The 18,912-nt window shown below is 35.0% G+C and overlaps 1 protein-coding gene across 2 annotated transcripts in view; it reads right to left on the bottom strand.

Moving 5' to 3' along the window:
* Window positions 1–4,681: 4,681 nt before the first annotated feature.
* LOC110455153 (glycerol kinase-like) overlaps window positions 4,682–18,912 on the bottom strand; it is a 26,499-nt gene continuing 12,268 nt past the window's right edge. Inside the window, exons 6-18 of one of the 2 annotated variants that reach the window (XM_021505119.1) lie at window positions 17,882–18,019; window positions 16,184–16,293; window positions 15,425–15,527; window positions 13,887–13,954; window positions 12,298–12,340; window positions 11,346–11,426; window positions 10,476–10,554; window positions 9,861–9,957; window positions 8,934–9,018; window positions 8,356–8,476; window positions 6,780–6,917; window positions 5,543–5,620; window positions 4,682–5,155 (exon numbers count right to left, since the gene is read on the bottom strand). In XM_021505119.1, the coding sequence (XP_021360794.1) occupies window positions 5,058–5,155; window positions 5,543–5,620; window positions 6,780–6,917; window positions 8,356–8,476; window positions 8,934–9,018; window positions 9,861–9,957; window positions 10,476–10,554; window positions 11,346–11,426; window positions 12,298–12,340; window positions 13,887–13,954; window positions 15,425–15,527; window positions 16,184–16,293; window positions 17,882–18,019 (1,239 nt within the window). In that variant the 3' untranslated portion in view covers window positions 4,682–5,057. Of the gene's footprint in view, window positions 5,161–5,542; window positions 5,621–6,779; window positions 6,918–8,355; window positions 8,477–8,933; window positions 9,019–9,860; window positions 9,958–10,475; window positions 10,555–11,345; window positions 11,427–12,297; window positions 12,341–13,886; window positions 13,955–15,424; window positions 15,528–16,183; window positions 16,294–17,881; window positions 18,020–18,912 lie in introns of both variants that reach the window. The other variant, XM_021505120.1, reaches the window with a different exon arrangement.

Here is an 18,912-nt window from a genome sequence, read left to right as displayed (position 1 = left end):
ACGACGGACGACGGACGACGACGGACAAAAAGCGATTGGAATAGGTCACTTGAGCAAAGCTCAGGTGACCTAAAAACAAGGAAACCCTGTTGTAAACTTCATGTTGGTTTATTTTTTATTTTCTGTTATAAATGACTAAAAGCAAAATGCACAAGAGGAATGGAGTAAAATAGCTTAAAGCATACTATAAAATGCTATATACAAAACTCGTGCAAAACTTAATAAGTGAAAAATGAGATTTCATACACATTATGTAACTCTGTCTTTTCATGAGAGAGAAAAAACGATCATCTTGGAGTTCATTGGAACGTGTGGCTCATCCATCACTATTTTCACAAAGTGAAACATCTCACATTTTTTAACATAATCCTTCGACTCAGTAACATCAGTTCAAATTTGTATACTGTATACCGGTAAATTTTCGCTCAACGACAGTAAAACACATTTTCGCTGAATATTTCGGCAAATATTAAATTCACCCTTCACATATAATTACTACGGATATTAGTTTGGGTCCAAATATTCGCTGTTAATGATAAAAAAGAGCGAAGAGGGCGAAAAGGGCGAAAATTAACCTGCAGGGAAACTTCCTGGTATACAGTATTCCTTGGTTATTATAAAAAAAGTTTGGAAAAACAAATTAAGTGTGCTCGTTGGTGAAAACAATTGATACTCCAGGATGTGTTCGTCTATTACGTAAATAAGCATATGGAATGCGCATTGTAAACATAAAGAAAAATATTGGAAAAACAAAGTTCAGATAACTTTGATTATATATTGTCAAATTATATGAGCCAACTATGTGATCTCGATTCGATATTTACCTTTAATTGTAATAAATCATTCATAAATCTATATTTAACATTAATCGGATGGCGCAGTGTACACCGCAAGCGCCTTTCACCAAGGCAGTCAGGGTTTGATTCCCTAATCTGACGCACTAACATCCGGACCAACAAGAGTGATGTATATAAGTTAAAATAACTTTTTTCATAATTGTTGAAAAATAGTAAGTTTATATATTTTATATTTCTTTTAAATATTTGCTGCAAATGGGGACATATTGATATGTGTTTTATTCATTTGCATATATATTGTACGAGTATTTACAGTCATCACATTCAATATTTTAACCTGTTAACTGGTAAAATAGAAACATAATCTCTTTCAAAAACGTCAATCTCAGTAAAATTAAACATTTCACAGAGCTGATTAACACAGACGGTGTACGTTATGCATGCTTATTGAAAATTTAAAAATGAAAATTAGAGAATGAAAAATCTAAAAGTTGAAAGCAGCACACGGATATCGGTATGATAATAATTTGTAAAAATTCTATACATTTCTTTGTTTTTATGAAAATATTTATGAAAATATTTATCAAGTAAACATGCACCGATAAGATTTCTTCAATGGAGGGATGTATGACAGTAAATTTCCTTCAAAATCACAATTTATCTCTTGCTAATAGCACTGTGTAAATTGAAAGTACCTATACAACTTGCACATGTCAGCGAATTAGAACACAAAACTTCATGAATTAGTATGAATAGCAAATAAAGTTAATTTAAATGTTATCAATAAGTAAGCACACAGAAATTAATAAGTATCAATGAGTAGTCGTTACATTTACTTAACTCACTCACCCCTGAAGACACATTTGAAATCTTCCAATTCAAAGGTTGGAACAGTTCATTATTAAATTTCAGGGGTGAGTGAGTTAATAGATACAGAACTTAACAGGATCTGCTTTGATGAAAAGGTGTTTTTTTTAGAAAATAACTTGAAGCTTAAATGTTGGGGTATGAAATTTACAGAACACATTACATCTCCAGCACACACGCAGCCATACACACATGTTTAGGGAGATATTAGCCAGATGGCATAGGACTAGTAGTTAGTGCCTGATAAGGCAGCACCTGCGAATTCCTCAAAATTGTATTGATTAATGTATATGCTAATTGTATTAATTGTATATCTATTTACTGTAAAGCGCTTTAGAGTAGCTTATGTTAGCTAGATAGGGCGCTATATCAAATGTTGTATATTTATTTATTTATTTATCACAGTCTGGAGTGGTCATTGATCAAATAGCCACATACTATAAGGACAAATCATATATTATTCATAAAAGCTGGAGTATTCTTTAAGCGTTCAGCCAAAAAACATTGAGAGTATGATATCACATCATTAGTATTCATTGAAGGAGGGCATTCTTGAAGCATTGAAGGAGGGCATTCTTGAAGCATTGAAGGAAGGCATTATTGAAGCTTGTAGCCTAACACTATCAGAGTGTTACATAGTATTCATGGAGAGCAGTCTTCAAGCTTATAACATTTTTACGGTATCACATACTAGTATTATAAACGGAGGGCATCATTGAAGCAAACAGCTTGAGGTTTGGATCATCACACAACACTGAATCACATGAAATGCTAAATTCATCTATTCAAAAAATATGTGTCAATTTCTGGTCATCCATGAATGTGTAAACTATGCATAATATCACATTCAGAAACATCTAATCTCACCTTTGCTACAGAGATTTCCTTAATATTTTATCCAAACTGAAGTCGAATCTTAAAAGAAAATTTGAAACTGAGTTTTATTTCATAAGCTTCACTGTATAGTTGTAATACTATTTATAACTATGTCGATTTATACAATAAATTTCTGCAATCAACTGCAAATATTTCAAACCAGATTAGGGCATAGCCAAGATTCATGGTTAGTATTACATGTGATCAAATATAATGCATACATTATTCTGACATGATATTCAGATTAGCAATCACCAACAATAGCATTTGACCTGAGATTCAACAGACTGTAAGAAACACACAACAATTGTTCTCTATACTACCTATTTATACTACCTATTTATAGTTAAGTATTTCAGCTTTTATCTGCTCTTCAACAGTATGAAGAAAAAAGTCCATATTTTTCAAGAGATTATCATCAATTTGTAATTATTTTTTTGTAAAATAAAGTAAACAAAATCTCATTAAGCAGGTACATATTTGCTTTGAACATGACACACATACCAGATATATTCTATCATAATTCAGTAATGAGAAAAATGTCAGAGAAGAATTTCATTCTTGCATCACTTTTTGTTCATAATCTGAAAATAGGAACTTAAAAAGAATTTCATTTAAAATGAATATTTCTACTCTAATAAAAAAAATATAAAAAAAATAATGATAAAAAATTACGATTTCATAAAGCTTACTACCTAATCATTCACTTATACATTAGATGTACACATACATGTATGTCAGTATTCCGTCTTTGCGTATTGCAGAGTTATCTTCTCTTGTGAGCAGGTATTGATTGTTACGTCATTGGTTTATATTTTCATTCTGTATGCTTAGACCCATTGACAAAAATTACATTCATAAATGCATAACACAGGTGTTCATAGAATCTCAGCACGTGGGAACTGATAGTAACCTGATCACACTGCGTAGTAATACACTACAAAAACTACTCACTCGGAACGACCGACCTAGATGCTTAATTCTTACATCTTAAAATATTATTGAACTGTGCTTTGTGAAATATCCACGTATTCACGTGTCCTGTGCTACAAATAAACATTGAATATGGAACTACATTTTGTTGTGTTATTGTTGTTGACGGTTGCTAAGATCTCTCACGATAGTGTCACATTTCCCCGCGAAAAAACACTGTTCTCGCCACTGCGTTGCACCCGTGTATAAGCAGGAACAAACCCTGTTTATTTGTTTTATTCGTTGTTATATCGATCCACTGAAAGGATTCGTCAATGTAAATTTAAGGAATGATATTTATTTTTTCAACATTTATGAGGTCATAACAACAATGGGTTTTTGGACATATTTTACATGAATCGCTAACGCGATTCATTCAATATGTCCATAAACCCATTGTTGTTATGACCTCATAAATGTTGAAAAAATAAAAATCATTCCTTAAGCGAGAGTAACATCATCAATTTTTGAGAAAACGGCGTAATTTTCTCACACAAACCAATGACGTAACAATCAATACCTGCTCACAAGAGAAGATAACTCTGCAATACGCAAAGACGGAATGTACGTATTCTAAACAATCAAATAACATCACAGAGGGAATCACACTTCTTTTAACTAAGGTTTGCAATGATCATGGAACAAAGACCCTTAACATCACAAAATCTAACATGATGGCCTCACACCAGACCAAATATTAATGAGTATGTCTTTAACACAAAGTCATAATGAATTGCTTTATATTATCATTTGAGTCCACTATTCCTAGCTCCATTTTGAGGCCTTTCAAATTTTAGTTTGTATCACTACCTGAATCTCATATCAACATTTGACATATTTTAAAGCCTTTATTAACCAAATGATATATATTTTTCATTTTAAGAAACAAATTGAATATGAAACTGCAGAGTTAACAAATATTACACATATTTAAGATACAATCATTATATTCTCTACATAAAAACGTATTTTAAAACATGGAAACAATGCCAACGTACAGTTGTAATAATGTAAAGCACTACTGTAAAATCAAAATTTTCGTGAGACATTAAATTTGGTTTATTTCGTGGATAACAAAAATCCACAAAATTAAATCCCCACGAAAACATAAATTTGGTATGATATAGATAGGGGAAAATCAGAAATCAGCGAAATTTAATGTCCTTGAAACAGGCTAGTATATGAAAACCACAAACTTTAACCCCACGAAAATAAATTATTCTACAGTATTTCATTTTGTGCATTAAACATTCTACCAATCACAAGTTAACACATTCACCCCTGAAAACACATTTGAACTCTTCCAATTCAAATTTTGGAATAGATCATTATGAAATTTCAGGGCAGAATAAATTAGGACTAGAGTGAGCAACCTTAGGACTGATATGTCTAGTTCGTTGTACTTTCTATATGACATAAAAGGTTTGAAGATCTCAACATCATCATAAAAATAAACCTCATACAGTGACAAAAACATTAACCATTAAAAACATAAAATATAACTATAAAAATTGGAATATAGGGTACCTACAACCTGGCTAAATGTTACCTCTTGTGTAAGAGTTCTGCTGCTAGTAATAAGGCACAGCTGGTCCACAAATAAATCCCGCCCGCGAGACTGCTGTAAATGTTCGGCTTGGGGCCTATTCTTCCATATGGAGAAAAAAGGTAGATAACCACTTAAATAATACTGTATACCACTATGACATATGTATAGTCTACACAGAAACAGACTTACAATATTTATGTACAACTTTTCTATAATTTCAGAGAACCCAAAACAAGACACTTTAATATTAGTAAAAAGCGTCAAAAAGAAAAAGGCATGCAATTTAAGGAAAGAGTTTTTATTTGGTAAATTTTATTAAATTTAACTATTGTAACAATCAAATTGTGTAATATTTTTATCGACTTTCTGGCAGCTGATTTGGTTACAAGTATCATTTGAGTATGGAAATCATTAATGAAGACAAAATACTTTAACTCCAGATTTCAAATTTCAAAAGTTTTGTCTTAGTGATAAAACTTACCCTGAACAGGTGTAGGAACCTCCCAATGCATTGACCTCTCAACTGCCAGCTTCCATCTCCCAAAGCGCTGGTCTCGTTCTGTATCAAATTATATTGTAATTTATAGAATGCCATTCTTCACACTATATCAAACATTTAAATTACCTTGAATATTTCACATAACACTGATTCGAGAATCCTACACACTTTAGTCGGTTTGTGTTTAACCCTTTCACCACTGGAGACCAAAATGGACTCATCCAGATAAATGCATGGAAGAGTTAACTAAAGTTACATAGGGGTGAAAGGGTAAACATCATATTCACAGCTATGGTTATACAAGGATATGCTAGTGTTTTTTTTGTAGTGGAGGAAAACTGGAGCATCCAGAGAAATATCACCAACCTGCGGCCAGTACCTGGCACATCAGCCTTCAACCCTTGACCCATTTGTGGAGGGCTAATTATATATGACGGTCAGACGCCTTAACTGTTGGCCACTGCTACAGCTACACAATTAAGCTACCATGGCAAACAGAACTAAGCTAAGTAATAAATTCCTCAAAACAGCTTACATTTTTAGTTACACAGTAAAACCACAGTGTAGTTCCTCACACTTCATGCTTTACTCAATCACCCCTGAAATTTCATAATGAACTATTCCAGCCTTTGAATTGGAAGAGTTCAAATGTGTCTTCAAGGGTGAATGAGTTAATAATGCCTTTAAAATTATGCTTCCTAGTTATATCACTAAACCCCTTTAATAATGCCAAAAATTTGCTAGCCATTAGTGGCAGTATAACAGAACTTCACAGTACTAAAACCATACAATTTTTCAACACTGAAACAGATAAACCTGTATAAGGGAAAGTAACTTTGGTATATCATTTGACTTATTATTTCCATTGAAGCAAAATGAAATACATCTAGAATTGTTATAATTGAATCTGCTTAAATGAAAGTATACCCAATGAATGTTGTTCTGCAGAAAAAAGAGTCTGCCAGACATAAACGTCCCCTTGGTCCTGTAGCAACAGTGACCTTGGTGTTTACCTTTGGACACTGAAATATCAACTCATCTAAGTTACTCTCTTACTTCACTTAAGTGTAAACATTTTATGTAAATCTGTTCACAAATGAAGTTGATAGAGTCATGACAATTAACTGCCACAGGACAGGGCAATCATGGATAACACTATAATCTCCCCCTCTTGAAAATACTTGGGGCATTAAAAGTGAAAATCAAACAGATTGCTGACCTTTAGCTTGGACAGCAGGGTTGAAGGTATCCGTGGTGATGGTTGTCTTGGCACTGTCTTCAATATCCCAAATGCCCTCGGCATTCCCTGCTGCCATGGCTGCACCAAGAGCTGTTGTCTCTGTCATGGAAGGTCGTACTGGAGAAACAAAACATCCAAGCTATGTAAATGTAATGACACATGTCATGACAGGCTCTGTCATGGAAGGTCGTACTGGAGAAACAAAACGTCCAAGCTATGTAAATGTAATGACACATGTCATGACAGGCTGCTAATGGTCAGACACCACCTTAACTTAAGTTCGGAATACAAAGTTCCCAGCAATCATACCTGTAATTAAGAGTTATCTCCCTTAATTAGATAGATGGACATTCCCCTTTCCAACTCACCCACTGCCCACAAGTTTGTTGCTGGGGTTAGAACGCCAACAAAACATTGATGCCCCGGAGGTTGAAATGATCGATTTAGGAACGATCAAATGCGCGGGAGGTTTACAGTTCAGTAACAATGATTTACTGACACTGATGCTAAGGAGATTGACAGTTCAGTAACAATGATTTACTGACACTGATGCTAAGGAGATTGACAGTTCAGTAACAATGATTTACAAAACCTGATGCCAAGGAGATTGACAGTTCAGCAACAATGATTTACTGACACTGATGCTAAGGAGATTGACAGTCCAGCAACAATGACTGACTTGCATATGCACAGCACTCACAGACTCTCAAGAGATTGGCACAGAATAACAAGAAGCTCAGAGAGCCTGTATTGCTTACCTGGATATTTAAGTTCTAAACTAAATGATTGAACTCACTTAATTTGTACTGAAGGAGGAGTCTCTTGTTCTCTCTATTGTGACTTGTNCCCCACCCCCACCCTACCCCACCCCTTATAGCTGAGTCCCCTCTTGGTCAAAGGATATTTCATACTAAATTTGGTCAAGTAGGTCAAGGTCATTTCTTTGATGAACTTTGTACGACTCTTTCCCAGCATGCTTTTGGCAACCTATCATCACCTCATCCTCAACACTCAAGGGTTATGCTCACTTTCACTCTTAGCATATGTCAAATTAGCAAAATTGAAAGAATAAACTGGTCTTCTCGTCTCATCCACAAGGTGGTGCACACTGATCTTCAATTTTGATATGACATAGTCCGGGGGTGCAGGGAACGTTAGTGTAACCCACTACAAACAGAACACATCGATCTCCAGCACACACGCAGGCATACACACATAGGGAGATATTAGGAATTCAGAATTTATTGTTGTAATATTAAAATTATGGTAAAAACAAGCAAGTTTCTGTGATTGGAGAACATGAGTTAGTACATAAATTACTAATGATCAGGGGAAGCCCCCACCCCCTACACTACTTAGTAGTTTAAGGAAATAACAACTTGTCCCTGACACTCTTCCTTATTAGGAAGATTACTTGTTCTTGTCTTAGTTTTTCAGAAAACATTGGTCAAAGGTTTTAATACATTTGACCCTTGTGACCTTAACTTTGTGCCAGGTGAGCAAACAATGGTTGACTCACGAACCCAGTACTCTGGAGGCTGACAGTACAACTTACCGACACTGATCCCCAGGAGATCAGACTGCATCTGCATGAGTAGAGTGTTGGTAGTCATCCCTCCGTCCACCTGAAGTGACATCAGGGGGATACCACTCTCCTCATTCATAATCTCCAGAATCTGAAATCAAACAAAAACATAGCAACTATCCCAAAAACAATTGATAACATATTTCTTAATTTCTTTTTCGCTTTAGTTTTTCACATTATTTACAAATGAAACTAAATTTCACAATGCTTTCAGGGGTCGAAAACTAACTATTTAAGTCACTAGGAAAGTAATTGCCAGAGGTCTAAATGTTAACTTGCTTAATCTAAAAATCAATGCTAAAACTTTGCTTTTTTCATTAACATAAGTTAAATTAAAATTGTAACAAATAGATAAAAAAGTGACTTCCTCATATATATCCTGCAATTACCCCAGAGGGTAAATAAACACTTAAGTCTCTCACTTATAGGGATGGGCTTTAATCAAGACAATGAATTAAATTTGTTTGCATTTCTACTGAAGTGCAGTAGAAAAGAATAAGCAATTTAACAGGCATGGACTTAATGCTGGATAGAACTATCTCACTTACCTCCCTTGTCTGAAAACAAACCGCCTCCAGAGCCGCCCTTGCGATGTGACACTTGGTGGTGAACTGTGTCAGTCCACATATGACCCTACAGAGAACAAAGTACTCATTTAAAATGGATGTCAGGTTTGTTCATTCGTAAGCTTATGAATATTTTTCATGCTTGAGATGAATAAAATGTCACAAAATGAAATTTGGATATATCAAGCAAACTGATGTGTTCCAAACCAATACATGTCTTCTATCATCACACGCTATTGTTATGGCCATAAGACCGCTCTTTGTTAAGTTTCATAACAATGTTTACTGGGAAACTTTCGTCCAGTCAAATATTTGCTCTTTGCTGACAAAATCCCTGTTCAGTTTGCCTAGTATTAATTTCTACATTCACAGGTAATTTCTATCAATTGCATGTTGTGTACAAATATTTAGCTCTCATGATAAATTTGCCTTCATTTGGGAGAGAAAAACAGTCGAAAGTTAAACTGCAGCGAATATTTCTCAATAAACAGTAAAATATTCATCAGCCGTTACTAAATTGCTGACCAGATAAGCATTAGAATGATTAACGTCTTATTTGAACTTTGAACTTTGCTGTGACCTTGACCTTTCGGGCACACCCCGTTGAGCGGTACTATAAGACACAACAATATCTTTTTGTCATGAGATTTGAACATTTTATATTAATGGGATAAACAAGCAAAACTGAAGCCAAAGTTCTATTTAGAAACATAATGTAATAGGTTAAAAGAGATTTTTCCTGAAAATTATTTATACTTTGGGTCTTTTTGACAAATTGGTAAAACGAAATTACACACTTATAAGCTATAGAACAAAGAACTTGGTACCAAAATTTAACAATTCTTTGAAGTATTAAATCATGAATTCAAACTATTTATATTATAGAACATGATTATGCTTGTTACTCACCCTCTAGCATCGGACTGCCAGTGAGGACAGAATAGACCAGAAAACGCTGGTACAAAGTAGCACCCTCCCACACTGTCAACACTGGCAGCCAGCGTCTCTGTAAACAAAAAACCAAGACTTCAAGTCTTGTCTGTTATAGCTAGTATATCTGATTTACACAAAACTTTCCAATAGCATTATCTAATGACTTGTAATAAATTGGATGTTGTCTATGCAGGCATATTGTTGTGTTATCGTAACTTCCATTAATCTGTACCAGAGTTGCTTCCCTTATATAATTACCAGGGGGCCTGTTTGTTTATGCCGAACAACCGGTTTGTCTGCTTTTAAATGTTACATTTTCGGGTGTAAATCATGGCAGACCTGCAAATGTTTATGCAGGCCTTGCAAGGCTTTGTCAAGGCTCGCATGAAAGCAGCATCTGATTACTAGATCCGACCTTTTGTCATAAACAAACCTCTCCGGTCCAATCAGTTCAACTGTTTGGATCATGATAAATGTTGCAGCCTAACTTTACATGAATCTGTACCAGAGTTGTTTCCCTTATATAATCACCAGCACTGCTGATTTTACTGTAGATGTCCTCATTACATGTCTTGTACTCATTGATCATACCTATCTCCTCTGAGGTCTTTATAATTCCCAGGTTGTCCCTGAGCCAGCGTACACAAGCACCGCCAATAGCAACAGCACCCTATAAACAGACAGTTAAATAAAACAATTACAAAACAAACACCTTTAAGTGGGGTTGCAACGATAAATGGTACCGTATTGTATTGTGAAACTTTCTTATGTATTGTTACAAATTGTTTTGTTTGCCTGCATTGCAATACACTAAGGGGACTGAAATTTTCAATATTTTTCTTTATTATTAAACTCAAAGCGTTTACTTACTATTTTGGAATCCTTTAATGAAGGTACATGTACTCAAAATCATACAAAAATATGTTTTGACAGTATTTTTACTATATGTAAATTTATAATTAAGTCTATAACAAAATTCTCTTAACCCTTTCACCCCTATGTAACTTTAGTAGACTCTACCGTGAATTGATCTGGAGGAATCCATTAAGGTCTACAGTGGTGAAAGGGTTTAACTCCTGCACTCAATCATTTTGAAGTTGACTTTTGACAATATACTTGTATCATGATAAATATCAAATCTTTAACATCAAACTGTGATCCGTATCTCACTGTGAGGAGTAGACAGTTTTTGGAATTAAAATATTTTTGATGAGGAATGAAGTTCAAATTTTAGAAATGTCCACAGGGGAGCCTTAGTGATTCTGCCAATTTCATTTCATCAAAGCAGACTGGATTGTAAAACAGCTGCATTATTGGGACAATTTAGTATAGTAAAAGGCCAATGTGTTCCCTGAATCACTAGATGAATGGAAATGCCCATGTGTAAGTCATGTGTAAGGCATGTGTAAGGCATTGGTCTCTCCAGTAAGTATTACAGCAGGAGTTCATCAGAGTAAATACCTCGAGAGCGTAAACGACCGGCTTGTCTTTGCCGAGCTGATACCCCACAGTTGTTAACAGGCCATGGTTGGACTCGCATACCTGCAGCAAGAATATGTAAAACATATTGTATATCACTAAAGCAAGGGATGACCACTTGGTCGGTACTGTACGCTTTTCCTTATGCTTTGTTTTAACTTTATTTTACAACAAACTTGTGCATACATGAAGGATGAAAATATATTTGAGATTAAATTAAATTTTCATTTCAACACCATCTTTAAGGAAAAAATGTGCAAATCATAATAACAATAGAATCAACATAACACAATCAAAGTTAACGTAAACACGAAAAGGAACCAGTCGGAAGGTTGATGACTCACCTCTATATTTTCATTTTTTTTTTTCATGTGTTAAATTAAAATGTCTACACACATGTATGTATACATAATAAACTGCTTCTTAGATTTCATTATGTCTGATTAAGAAACTTTATTAATTTTACAAACATGATGGTTTAGTTCCTGGTGTTCTAATATTGAACCTATAAGAACAGGTAAAGTCAAAAGTTTTTCAAATATGACAAATCTGAGTCCAAGAACGTACTATTGTACATTTTGTATTTTTTATCTTTTAATTTCAATTAATATATACAAGAAACTTTATTTAAAGTCACATACAGGTAAACAAGGAACATTTGCTTTGGAGAACTATTATTGCGACAAATATATGTAAAAAAATAACAATAACATATTATATTACAAGTAAAGGGAGATAATCACATATATTAAAAAAAATCAGTAATAATCATCACAGAAAAAGAAAGTATCCATATCCCAGGTTTTGAAGTGTTTGGAAAATATATATTCTTCCTTTTAATTTCCACAATTATGATTGCATTTGAGATAAAAAAAATCACTGATGTCACTCGGCTGATAATTGTAAATATTTGGGGTCAGAAAAAATGTCTTACCTCAGTACCAGTGTTTATCAATAGGAAACAGCCTGTACCGTACCTGTAACAGAACAGATACAGCATAGTAGGTCATCTACACAAATGTATCAGTAGCAGAGCAGAGTGCAGATGAGTATTCAAAGCCTTTCTCCAACACTTGACACCTGCATTCCAATTTTTGCAAGGGAAAAGACGAACCTTTCTACCCCATCAGACAGATTTTTCCCTTACCCTGGACAGGTGTATCCACTTTTATCGGTGTGAGATATCCTTTTCTCTTACCCTGGACAGGTGTATCCACCGTTTTACCCGTGTGAAATATCCTTGTCTCATCCTAGGGTTGAGACGGGGGGATTCATAACAATGGTATGACGTTACGTCAGCAATACAATTATATCACGTCAACAATACAATGACGTCACGTCAACAATCGATCAACCTCACTTCAACCCTGAATTTATCCTGTAACATTAACATTACAATACTTATATACTAAACAATGGGAACAGACAGCCTCGTGTTTGGCAACTTCAGAATCTTCCCCCTCGGGTTGAGATTTCCCTAGCTATTTCACACCCAAGGGGTGAGATTCTTTCTCTCTTGCCCTGGACAGGTTATTATTCTCACATACTTCACAGGGTGGTCGCGTTTTGCTAGGGAAAAGATAACTTTATCTTACATGGGGTAGGGAAAGACAGCTGACACACGCTATGATGTCATAATATTATAAATAATGGATTGTAGACGTGACGTGATTTTATTGTTTCCGTCTCATCATACAATTGTTGTGAATGGGGAATCGTCCGTCTCAACCCTAGGGCTTTGGGGTTTGCCGGAAGAATAATATCGATGTTTATTTCAACTGGAATTTGTTTATTTGAATGTATGTGAGAAAAATAATCAAACATGGATCTGTTCCATAGACAGGGATATCTCAACCCTCGTGTAAGAATTTGGCTGGCCATCACTCGGCAAGCCTCGCTGACCTGCCAAAATCTTACACTCTTGGTTGAGATATCCCTGTCCAAGGAACAGACCCATGTAAGATTCTATTATTCTTTATCTACCTAGGAAATGAGTGCTCACAAAATATCATTATCATTGTGTCATCACTTTGTGTAGTGTTACCAAGGTAACACCGTTAATTTTGTCGCATGTCATGTACTCTAGATGAGGGCGATTACATCAGATCTTTACGGTAGGAAAGTGTGAGAGAAAAATAATCAATCACATCTGTGTGATACACACACATGACCGTGACACACACATGACTGTGACACACACAAGACCGAGAAATTGAAACCAGTGTGATCAGATTTTTGAAGCTCCTCACTCAACAAAGTCTCCTGCTAATAATATAAATGTTAAGAACGTTACCCTCAGTGAGTCAGTCTACATCAGACAAGAGTGATAGATCCTATTATACCCATATGCTTGTTCCTGTAACAAAACATAGTTTTGGGCAATATCTGTAAATAGTTTTTATTTTCTTAAACATACAACTTTCTATCACAAATTAAAGGAATGCGGAATCATACAAATATTACGAGAGGTATTTCTAAGCATATAGTATAAATTGCTTACACACACCCAGATGCCTTACTTACGTGTTTTTTGCCTGTCCCGGTTTGAAACACATCTGACCAACCAAGGCTGCCTGTTGGTCTCCAAGTATCTAGTGTAAATTAATGACAAAATGTTTTAAATTGATATTAAATTAACTATCATGAACATTTGAATTAAGCCTACCAAGACTGCCTGTTAATGACAAAACATTTAAATTGATACCCGACAAAAGAGTCCATAAGTAAAATCATGAGGTAGTTTAATTTTCTTGGTTGAATTGAAAAAGGCCCCTGTTCCAAGATTGGGAAAGTGAACAGAATTTTGGGGAAAAAGCATTATTTTTCCTTGGAGTTTTCAGCCAAAAATGTACCCTCAAAACACTGAAAGACTCCATTAAGGAGACTTCATGGTTTGTTCGTGCCAGAGATTTCTGTTGCACAAGTAAAACATTGACTTTTACCACAAAAACACAAGGTGAATGCACACTTGCCAACTTTTAAGAAATCTAATTGGGGAGATTGTGCATGCTTAGAATTAAAAGCATCAATAAAATGTGTGTATTTACATCCTAGGAAAAATATAACACTTTTAAATGTCATTGTTTGAGCTGTTCTTTCAGAGGAAATCAGCAGATCAAGGAAAAAAGGTATACTTCAGTAATTCACTAATTGAAAAGGCTGACTTTTTGGGTCTAAAATCGGGAGTCTCCCTCCAAAATAGAGAAAGTTGGTAAGTATGTGAATGTAAAATGTTGACACAAACACTGCAACAACTGAAACTAATGGGGCTTTTTTTCCCTACACAACTAAGGGACTACAAGAAGAAAAGAAAATTCATTTAAGAAGATGGCCAAATGCTTTTCAATTATTGAAGGAAGCCTGCTTAATAGTGACTCTGATTAACTCATTCACCCCTGAAGACACATTTGCACTCCTCCAATTCAAAGGTTGGAATAGTTTATTATGAAATATCAGGGGTGAATGAGTTAACACTCTGGCTATCATAGGTTTCTTTTTTTTAAAGGGAGACCATTCTAATATCTATCACAGGTATATTGTAGCAAAAAAGCCTTATATAATTAGTTGGAAGTTTCTTTTTGAATGTGTCCTTTAGCTGTAATAAACTAATGAACACTTTAAAATGGCATTGAACAGTTCATGTATGAACGTAGAACAGAAATGCATGAAGTTCATAGATCAAATTATACTGGGCAGTGGCCATATCAACTGTATACCTGTTAACAGTGTTCATATAAAATTATTGCTCTATGCAATCAAGTTCTTCATTTATCTTTTTCTCTTTGATTTCGTTGTTCAAGTCATGTGTTGTTTCCTTCTTCCTGACTTAAAAGTTTCAGATATTTCGTATTATTGACCATTTTATACTATGAACACTATTTTTTCAGACTACAATAGGTCAACATTGCAATGTTTAATCAGACAACCAGCTATCCTTTTCGACTAACCCCCCTATTTCAAAACTTAGTGAGAACATAATTATATAACATTTCAAAGTAGAATTATCAATTATTTCACAAAACAAAATTTTCTCAATTGTAATTTCCTTCCGAGACACTTACCCCTGAGATGTTGAGCCCTTTTAACGGGCCAGAAACTAGTTGTCCGTAAACTTCAGAGGAACTGCGGATCTCTGGCAGAATTTCCATTGGGATGTCAAAAAACCTGGGATAATTCAGTATTTATCAGAAAAGATTGTTTTGCTTGGTGCATGTGTTCACAAAATGTATCTAAGGAAATCTTTAGGACATCTTTATTAAGGTATGTCCTATCAAATTGTTTGTAAGCACTTGAACTTTCTGAGAATACCTGAATTCCAATATTTCTCAATGACTTTAAAAATTGTATTGGATTCCTCAAGTAGTTCTCTATGATTGCTTAAACTTTTCAAACTTCAATTTCATGTATAAACCTTTTTGCTTAATATTTCTTTAAATCCATTTTTTTATACAACAATAATTATAAAAGAAATTTAACGATGAACAAATTTCCTGTAGTGTTAATTTTCTTTGTCTAAAATAGACAGTTTTGTTTGAGATTTCCTCCAACTTTTCTTTCACACTGTAGAACTACTAGTATATGGGGAAATTTTCATCGCATTTTATCTTTCGCCTTTTTTCGACCTCGGAAATGAGGGCAATTTCATCATAAGAGCCAACATTAATAGCACACAACATAATAAGCATAGCAATCAATGTGTGTAGGGCAAAATTAACACTGGAGATTAAGAGTTTACAAGCATAGGGCAAAAGTTTTACTTAGCGAAACTTTCCCGATATACAGAACTTTTACTTCCAACTGTAATAAGTATCTGTATATACCTCAATAGATCTTGATCCCATTTCAGGGAGCGGATGTTCATCAGCATAGTACGACTGGCATTGGTGACGTCTGTCAAGTGTTTGCCTCCATCTTTCCCTCCAGTTAGGTTCTGAAGATTAAAACTTTTAAAATGTAACTCAGCTTTCTAAATCATCACCTACCAGGGTAAAGATAATTAGGGTGGTAGAGTGTCACCATGGATAAAACACTCGGCTTTCACCACGGCAGCCAGGGTTCGATTCCCCGACTGGACATGAATAGGACTGGGGTCACCTACCTGACCACATGGGTTTTTCAACCGGGTACTCCAGTTTTTAGTCTTAGTCTTTCAGTCTTCAGTAAAGTCTATTCATATATTAGTAAAATTAATAGTTTCTATTCATATATTAGTAAACTATAAATAGGAGAATTGATTGCAAGTAAATGAACTTCCTTATTTTCCAAAATATGTCCAAAATGAAAACCCCAAGTCTTGAAAATAATATTTAGGCCTGGACATATCCTTAGGATCAAGATAATGTGCTGAAAATACTGTATACTGGGAAAATTTAGCTTCAGTTTAATTTTTTGCTCTTTTTGCCCTTCGTGATGGGTGCAAATTATTCATTACAATAAGTATAAGTAAACAACACAATATACAAGATGGTAGCTAAATGTGAAGGGCAAAATTTACACTAGGCCAAAATTGATTTCATTGGCAAATGGCAAATGTTTGACTGGACTAAAAAAATTACAGTAAACAGTTACAGTATACAGTTTATTTCTCAAACAAACGGTCTCTCCTTGGAGATGTGCTTATACAGTGATCTCCTCCTTTAAAGTTTCTGAGGTTAACACTTTACTCATCATAGTTTCTTGCAGTGTAATTGGTCTATATATAGTCCCTGAAACATATATAACTGGGACGTTCTACACTCCTATCACAGGAGTCTACTCCCGTACTTGGGCAGACCAAGTCCAGACCCAAGAAGGAAAACGAAGAACTGGTTAATATTTTTCCTGGTTGTGAGTCTTTTATTAAAATTGATAAACAAATCAAATATCACAATTAATTGTAGAATAATTACTATATTTTTTATTTTTAAGACTTATTGGGGTATTTTTTTTTAAATAACCAATGATCTGCTTTTGTTTTTCAAAAATGATCTTAAAATATTTGAATATATTTTTCTTAAACAGTTGATTTTTTTCAATTTATGATTTTCACAGAATTATGATTATATTATGGGTACATGATCAAGTCAATGCCTTACTTTTGACTTCAATGTTGAACGTTTGCCAAAGTGAGGAAGGCAATGGGCTTTGTCCCCAGGTCGGAACATACCAAAGTCCGCAAAAGGGGTAGTTGTTATTCAGCACTTGGGGTAATGGAAACAACTGGTTCACTCATTATCATTATACTGTGACTAGCGGGGATACTGTGTCGGGTTCCTTCGGCATGATATTTCAGTGAGATAGCACTATAAAGTCGACATCAGATCTGCACTACCACAATGAGGTAATTACACTAAAATACCCTGCTTCATGCACCCATACACAACACACATGGAGGCAGGTCCTTAAATGACCTTAGCTGTTGTTGGGACGTTTAACCCTATACAACCAACCGACATAACCAGGTACACTAGCTCTTACCACGCCAAGACAAAGAGCTACACATTTCTGAACAGCGGAGTATAGTGTTAAGCATTAAATACCCATAACAGCCAGGAGTCAACAGTGCCGAACAAACAGCGGCCGTCCCTGATCGCCTGTCTGACCTCCTCACTGTTGTCGATCAGCCATCTTAACTTGACAGCACTGAAGTAGGTTGTTATCGGAAGGCCACATTTAGGCTGCAACAGGAAACAGGAAATTTGGTAAACAATCTGTTTTACTTAGAAATATTGGAACAAGGAAATAAAACATGATAGAATTGATAAATTACACAATCTATGTAAACATACTACCTTACTGCAAAATACATCCCCTTTCTAAAATAATTCTGTACTAAGAAGTTCAAAATATTGTTGATGAGGGCAATTTGGAATTTGTAATTTACATTTGAATGAATGGCACATCAGGATATATGCATGCATTCACAATACTGAAGTGGAGTGCAAACCTATTATTTTACCAAGAATATTTTTTAAACGCGTAACTCTCATTCGTAAATACTCCAGGGGTTACACTCTCTTTGCCTCTGCATCCCTGGAATATGTCAAAGGCTTAGTTCTATGTGCACCACCTTGGGGATGAGACAAGAATATTCGTTTGATCCTTTGATGTACATCAAAAGAATCTTGCAGCAGCGTAACAGAAAACAAGAGGCCCATGGGCCTTAACGGTCACCTGAGTCCTACAGTATTTATTTTTGTGGTTGAATTATGTACCAATTTGAGTAAAAAATAGTTAAGTATAATGTTAACTTTGTCAGGAGCTGATCATTCCTAGACCGATTTTCAGTGAGATCGGCCTATCAGAACTTATTTTTAAGTTTGAAATAGGTATTTACAAAATAGCGGCCATGGCAGCCAAATTGTATTTCTGATTGACCCGAAAAATAACAACATTTTGTCAGGACCATGATTCGATCATTTCTACAAAGTTTCAGTTCAATCGGCCAAGCAGAACTTGACTTTTAAGTTTGAAATAGTTTTTCAAAATGGCGGCCGTGGCGGCCATATTGGATTTCTGATCGACCCGAAAAATAACAACACTTTGTCAGGACCATGAGTCGATCATTCCT

Source organism: Mizuhopecten yessoensis, unplaced genomic scaffold (assembly GCF_002113885.1).
Source record: "Mizuhopecten yessoensis strain PY_sf001 unplaced genomic scaffold, ASM211388v2 scaffold8149, whole genome shotgun sequence".
Taxonomy (NCBI): Eukaryota; Metazoa; Mollusca; class Bivalvia; order Pectinida; family Pectinidae; genus Mizuhopecten; species Mizuhopecten yessoensis.
The sequence above is the reverse complement of the archived record's forward strand: the minus strand, read 5'-3'. Positions and strand labels throughout refer to the sequence as shown.